Source organism: Ahaetulla prasina, chromosome 7 (genome assembly GCF_028640845.1).
Source record: "Ahaetulla prasina isolate Xishuangbanna chromosome 7, ASM2864084v1, whole genome shotgun sequence".
Taxonomy (NCBI): domain Eukaryota; kingdom Metazoa; phylum Chordata; class Lepidosauria; order Squamata; family Colubridae; genus Ahaetulla; species Ahaetulla prasina.
The window spans coordinates 101,998,803-102,005,697 of NC_080545.1; the positions used below are offsets into that span (position 1 = coordinate 101,998,803).

Genomic DNA, 6,895 nt, shown 5'->3' on the forward strand with positions numbered 1-6,895 from the left:
ACCAATCCGTCCCTGAAAATCTTTCTCATTTACTACCCAGAGTATCTCCAGTGGAATGATGACGAGTGTGAAGCCTTGCGTCCTTTTCTGTGCCAGTGCAAGTACTAGTGCAAACGGCTCCTTCAGCTGCTCCAGAGGGAGTGAAGCACCTGAAGAAGTCTGGAGAAGAAAGGAAGCCCCCACCCACCCACTGAAATCTCCGCTCTTGCACCCCTTCGCTTCATGGATGCTTTCTGTAGCTTGGATCTGACTTTGCTCCTCCTGGTGAGCCAGGAGGACCAATAAATTCAGCATAGCATGACTGGCCTTGTTTATTTTGGACAGCCAAGAGATGGTTGAGGGTTAAAGCTGAAGACCCCAGACTCTTCTGCATAGCAAGGCTTGGCCTCAAGGTGTGGTTGGGGAGGTATCTCATCAGAAGGACCATCCATTGATTCTATGATGCTCCCTTGCATGTCCACCTCATTTGAATCAGAGGGTTGAGTATCTGCTGGGCTTCAGCCCCAGTCTTCTGGTGATTGACCTAAAGTCACCCAATTGGCTTTCCTGCCTAAGGCGGAACTAGAACTCACCGTCTCCTGTTTTGTAGCCTGGAGTCACTACATGAACACAGGAGGGCAAGGGCTGACCCTCCCCAAATGCCCCAGAGCCTTATCTAGTAGTTCCCATGCAAAAGCTGAAGCTGCCACTCTGGGGATGTTCCTGTCTTCACAGGCAGATATTCGAAGGGTTAAAACAGCTCTTTTCCTAACATCTCTTCTCCAACACCACGATCCATCGAAGGGGTGTATTCCCCAGATGAAGGCCTCTAGAGTGGCTACCGGGGATGTGCTTTTGCAGGAGGCTGTGGGTGAGGAGGTTGCTGGAGGGCACTGTTCCAGCAGGGCTGTAATGCCCTATGAGGTGGTATAGAAGTCTAGGTGCTACTGCTATTTAGCAAAACAGTCCATTTTACCTCTTCGGAGGGTCTGCTCACTGCCAAGGAGGCAGCTGGATTCTTTTTGGACCACAAAATTGCTATCTAGAGGCATGGTTTCAAGACTTTTGTCTGATGGGGACAGTGCTGGGCTGAAATGCTCCTGGATCAGACTGGATTGCACGATCCGGTAGTGATCATGACCAGTAGTTCGGCAATCCAGTAGCAATGGTGGAGCGAAGCTCTGCCCGCCCACCCGGGTGTCATTACTTCCTGGTTTTAACCAGGAAGTAATGTGTTTTCTACCTTCTGCTCATGTGCAGAAGGTTTTGCGCGTGCACAGAAGTTCTGCATACACATGGGACACCTGTGCACATTTCTGAACCGGTAAGGAAGGTAAGTAGATTTCACCTCTGGACAGTCAATTTACTTTCAGGTACTGTTCTACTTTTTGAGGGTCCAGCTCAGCCTGAAATCGGCCCACCACCCTGATGACTCCCCCAAATACCAACTCGGAGGAGGATAGTTGCTCTCTTTGCACCTTTTTCCTCAAAGTGTCATCATCTGTTTTATAATGTGACCAAAACTGGATGCAAGTATTCCAGTTGTGGCCTTACTAGGGTTTTATAAAGTGGTACTAATACTTCACGTGAACTTGATTCTATGCTTCTGGAACCTGAAACTGGCTCCAGCAGGACCTCGGCCAGTGGGTGCTTTGACACTCTGTGTTCATTTCGCCCCAATTAACCTTGGCATTTATGTGTATAGCTTAGGTTGTGGTGCCAGCAGTGTGAGTTTCCTTAGCCCATTGCTCAATTTATTACCGATTCCAGAATCAGAAGTTGGCTGGCCCATATTTGCTGGCAAGTAAAGATAGAAATAAAGACCAATGGGCACGGTTTAAATGCGGAAAATACCCTTGGATTAACAAATAAAATAATAAGTTAAAATAAAATAAATGAGGAGGAAGGCAAAAGAAAAAGAAAAAGCCACAAGGACTTCCCCACAAAGAGCAAAGTTTGCCCTGATGGGATTTTATTCCTAAGCAGAGGCAAACTTCAATCCTGGCGGACATTGATACGCAAACCAAGAAAGAAGTTTATCCACCCAGGTGCCATTCAAACACAAGTAAATTTCAACAAGAGTTGAAACTGTATGAAAGCAATGCAGTCATCAGACACCCTGAGACCTTTACATGGCAGAAAGGGATCATAAACCTCAAACTGTTTCAGTCTTTACTCATTGATCAGGGCAGCAGATTTCAAAAACTTTGAAATAGTTTAAACTGTATGGCTCAATAAATATCCACTCTCGGGTTTTGGTTGCGTTGGTCCTAACACAATGTACTGGTCCAAGAAGCCCCTTCCAGCCCTTCATGCTAAGAGGACTTCTGTTCTGTCTCCTTCCCCACTTCAGACCCACGAGCTGGCCTTCAGCCAGTGGATTCATGGCTCCTATCAGTCCTGGCAGAGAAATCGCAGCTGCCTGCCAAAGTTCAAACAAATTACTCACGTAGCAAGACTTTCAGCTCTTTTTGAAACGGATCAGCTAAACTTTGCTTCCCGTGGAGTGAGAGCAGTCCCAAAGCTCCTTATATATTCTGTGGGGTGGGGCTCCTGCCCCACCCTTTCTTTTGATGACGCTGCCTCTCTAGTCTTCTGAAGCGTGGGTCAAGTCAAGCTTGATTATTATTATCAGCTGGGTCTGAAGGCATAGCCTGGGGAAGGGAGGAATCAGGGGATGACGGCCTCATTACGTCCTCCGACTGGTCTGGTTCGGGCTCCTGGAGCCGAGCCAAAGGAATCGGTGCTCCCGAGGTAAGCCTTACCGGCCCTTTCCCCTCACTCTCAAAGTCACTGTTGGGCATGGGGCCAGGTTCGGGGGCTAGAGTCACAACAGGAGGTACCCTGGAGGGCACTGTTCCAACAGGGCTGTAATGCCCTATGAAGCGCTATAGAAGTCTAGGTGCTACTGCTATTTAGCAAAACAGTCCATTTTACCTCTTCGGAGGGTCTGCTCACTGCCAAGGAGGCAGCTGGATTCTTTTTGGACTGCAACATTCGCTATCTAGAGGCATGATTTCAAGACTTTTGTCTGATGGGGACAGTGCTGGGCTGAAATGCTTCTGGATCAGACTGGATTGCATGATCCGGTAGTGATCGTGACCAGTAGTTCGGCGATCCAGTAATGATGGTGGAGCAAAGCCACAAAACAAATGTTGACACTTTGAGGAAAAAGGTGCAAAGAGAGCAACTATCCTCCTCCGGGTTGACATCTGGGCAGGTATTTGGGGGAGTCATCAGGGTGGTGGGCAGATTTCAGGCTGAGCTGGACCCTCAAAAAATAGAACAGTACCTGAAAGTAAATTGACTGTCCAGGGGTGAAATCTACTTACCTTCCTTACCGGTTCGGAAATGTGCACAGGTGTCCCATGTGCGTGCAGAACTTCTGTGCACGCGCAAAACCTTCTGCACATGAGCAGAAGGTAGAAAACACATTACTTCCTGGTTAAGTAACTTCGTCACTTTCGGGCATGGGGCCAGGTTCGGGGGCTGGAGTCACAACAACTTCATTTCTAAGAGGACTGTAAGGGGCGCGCATAAGAGCACAAATGTGCCTACCGTTCCTGTCCTATTGTTTCCTTTCGTTATATCCAATTAATATAGTTATTACATACTTATCCTCATATATATGATTATATATTATATAGCTATTTCATTTCATGTTAATGCCTATATATACTGATATGACAAAATAAATAAAATAAAAATAAAAAATGCCCACGGGAACCACAGGACATCAGACAATCCCTTTGGCTCTGCTGTCGGGCCTGCCTCCATGGCAGTGGAGGGATTTGGGGTTTTTTTTCATACCAGTTCTGTGGGTGTGGCTTGGTGGTTGTGGCTTGGTGGGCATGGCAGGAGAAGGATACTGTAAATTCTCCATTCCCACCCCACTCCAGGGGAAGGTTACTGCAAAATCTCCATTCCCTCCTGATCAGCTGGGACTCGGGAGGCAGAGAATAGATGGGGGTGGGGCCAGTCAGAGGTGGTGTTTACTGGTTCTCCGAACTATTCAAAATGTCCACTTCCAGTTCTCCAGAACTGGTCAGAACCTGCTGAAACCCACCTCTGCTCTGTGGGGAGGCAGGGGTTTTTTTCCAGAGCACAGAACCTTCTCTTAGGGAAGCCCAAGAAAGAAAAACCCCGACTCCATTGAGGCAAGGAAGAAGCACTTTTACTGAGTTTGAAAGGATAGCTGCAAAAGCAATATCTGAGCCAAAAGGTGCAAAAGTTATACGTTGAAAGTTTCCCCAAATCCCTCCCCCCCGGGGGCCCAAGACACGCCACGCATAGTGTCATGTGAGGTAAATCCTCAGGTATTTTCGTCCATTTGGAGTTCTAGGATGGTTGGCATTGACTGGGTGTAAAGAATTCCACTGAGCAGTAATTCCAGAGAGCAAGCCTCCCTTTTAGTTCACATGGGCCTTCATCGCTCCAGCTCACTTCCCAAACCGTAATGCTGTTGTGTCTCGCCCGCTTTCACCACAGCCGGGGCCTTCTTATCTGCTTCTGAACGCTGAGGAATGTCCTAGTATGCCTCCCGGCCCCAGCCCTGGCTCCATGCCCAGACAGGCTGAGGAGGAAGAAGTACCTCCAGCCCCCAGGTCTGGCTCCATGCCCAGGCAAACGAAGCAACTAGACCTCTCCCCCTCCCCCACAGCATGTGAACCTGAGGAAGGTCAATTACCAACAGCTGCAGACTGGAGTGACCCTCGCTTCAGAAGAATTGATAGGCGGGGAGACGACTTCCGGTGTCCAGCGGCAACGGACGTCTGGAAGGCTTCTCCTGCCTCCAGCGCCCGAATCCGGCCGCCGCCGAGGCCCCCAGGGGCCAGGTGTTCCGAAAAGGACACCTGCCGCACGGACGGCTCGCCAGGGGTCTCCCAGCCGACATACAGGACTGTGGGGACCGATGCTGGCGCGTCCTAGGCTTGGCGGGGTTTGGAGGCCACAGGCCGCGGCCATTATTTTGGTCGCCTGGGCTGTGCCCGTGACACCGGGCATTGGATTTATAACTGCAGCAGCCTGGTGGTGAACAGGAACGGAGAAGAATTGAGGAGGAGAAGGAAGGAATATCGGTAAACGTGAGTGGAGTGCTCCGAGTGCGGGGGTTTTCTCCCCTGCGGTTGGAAGGAGCACGAGTTATTCTGGAGAGAGGAGAACTTAAAATAAGAAGATTACCGGTTTTGTGGAGCTCTGGAGAGAAGAGGTGATGGAGAAATTTAGGAGGGAAGGTTTGAGGCCCCCTCCTTCTGGGGAACAGTGGTGGCGCCCAGCTTCCGCCTTCACTATGAGAATTTTGATGACATCACTTCCTTCGGCTTCCTGGTTGACTAACTGTACTCTGGACTCGTTGCTCCTGTGAGTGCCCCTGGTGGATCCGGAGGAAATTACAAGGATACTGTGCCTGCCTGAGGATTTTGTATTTTTTTTCCTTAATGGCAAAAGGTCAGAGACCAACTGCTGGAGAGATGGAGAGAATTTTGGAAAAGTTATCTAATATGGACAAGAAATTGATGAAATAAGAGCAGAAATTGTGACTATCCAAAAGGATTTAAAGGATACTCAACAAGTTTCAGCAGAAAACAAGCAGAAAGTGGAAGGTTTGAGGGTGAGATGCGGCAGTGCAGAAAAGAGAGGAGACGACAGGCAATGCTGTGCTTGGACTACAGATGGATAAAATGTCTTATTTCCTTAGGTTTCAAAATTTGGAAGAAGTGGACCAAGAAGACTTGAGAGATGTTGTGACTAAATTGTTGGGAGAATTTCTTGGGAGAGGTGTTGATTTCATGAATTGGGATGTGGATCGAGTTTATAGAGTTAATTGCAATATGCACGCACGCATGCAGTTCCCAGAGAGGTTCATGTCAAATTTGTGAGAAGAGAGACGAGATGAAATTTTAGAAAACATAGGAGTGGGGCACTGATTTACAGGGGCAGGGAGATAGCCATTCTGAGGCAGATTCCCAGACAGGTACGTGAAAAAGAAAGAAATATTATTTTTGTCAAGCAAATTGTACCAGAAGGAGTGGGCTTCAGATGGCTGATGCCAGAGGGATTGATGATTTTCCGGGAGGGCATTACGAAAAAAATCAGTACAACTGCGGAGGCTACGGCCTATGTGGAGGAACACAAAGCCCTCCTGGAATCAGATGACCCAGGAATTGAAGAAGGGAGGTTATAGATCATGGGCGAGCGGCTGCCGCTGTTGCGGCCCTGGAGTTGGGTCAGGCTGAACCCAGAGTTCTGAGATCTAAAACTAGGAAGTGATAAAGATATTTGGGATTGTGTTGGTTTTCCTTATTCTCTTTAGTACGATATTCTGTTTATTCTTGACCCTTCTTTATTACGTATTTAAAATTTGTAAACTTAGCTACTTCGTGTTACCTGCTTGCCATATGGCTGTTGTATGTGTTAAAAAATTTGAGTAAAATTCTTATTTTAGATAAGAAAAATGAAAATTTACCATACCTGATATGTATTTGTATAAACCTTTTTTTTGACTAATAAAAACTTTTTGAATATATAAAAAAAAAAAAAAAGAATTGATAGGCGGTGGCGACAGAAGGAAGGGAGGGGCAGGCCTGGATAAGTGCTGAGTCATGGAGCCACACCCCATGGCCTATATAAAGGATCTGCTTTCTGGCATTCTCTGAGTCAGGCAAAGTCTAACATATCTTGCTGAAGTCACTTTCTGGTCTCCTGCCTGCCTTGAGAACTTTGCTAGGACTTTGGCAGAGCTGCAGAGGCACGCCTGATTCGGATTTCCCTGACCCGGCCGTCAGCAGAGGAGTGGGACACGACAAATGCCACCCTCCCTGCATTACTATGACAACTGATAGTAAGCATGCATCAAAGGGAAAAACCCATGCTGAAGATCTGGCTGATGAAAATAAACGGAGCTAGTCATGCCAAG

General features: G+C 47.9%; 1 protein-coding gene across 1 annotated transcript in view; it reads left to right on the forward strand.

The window, feature by feature from the left end:
• Window positions 1–163, forward strand: part of LOC131202621 (uncharacterized) — a 36,247-nt gene extending 36,084 nt beyond the window's left edge. Inside the window, exon 13 of the mRNA XM_058191726.1 lies at window positions 41–163. Coding sequence (XP_058047709.1) covers window positions 41–108 — 68 coding nt within the window. The 3' untranslated portion in view covers window positions 109–163. The remainder of the gene's footprint in view (window positions 1–40) is intronic.
• Window positions 164–6,895: the final 6,732 nt, after the last annotated feature.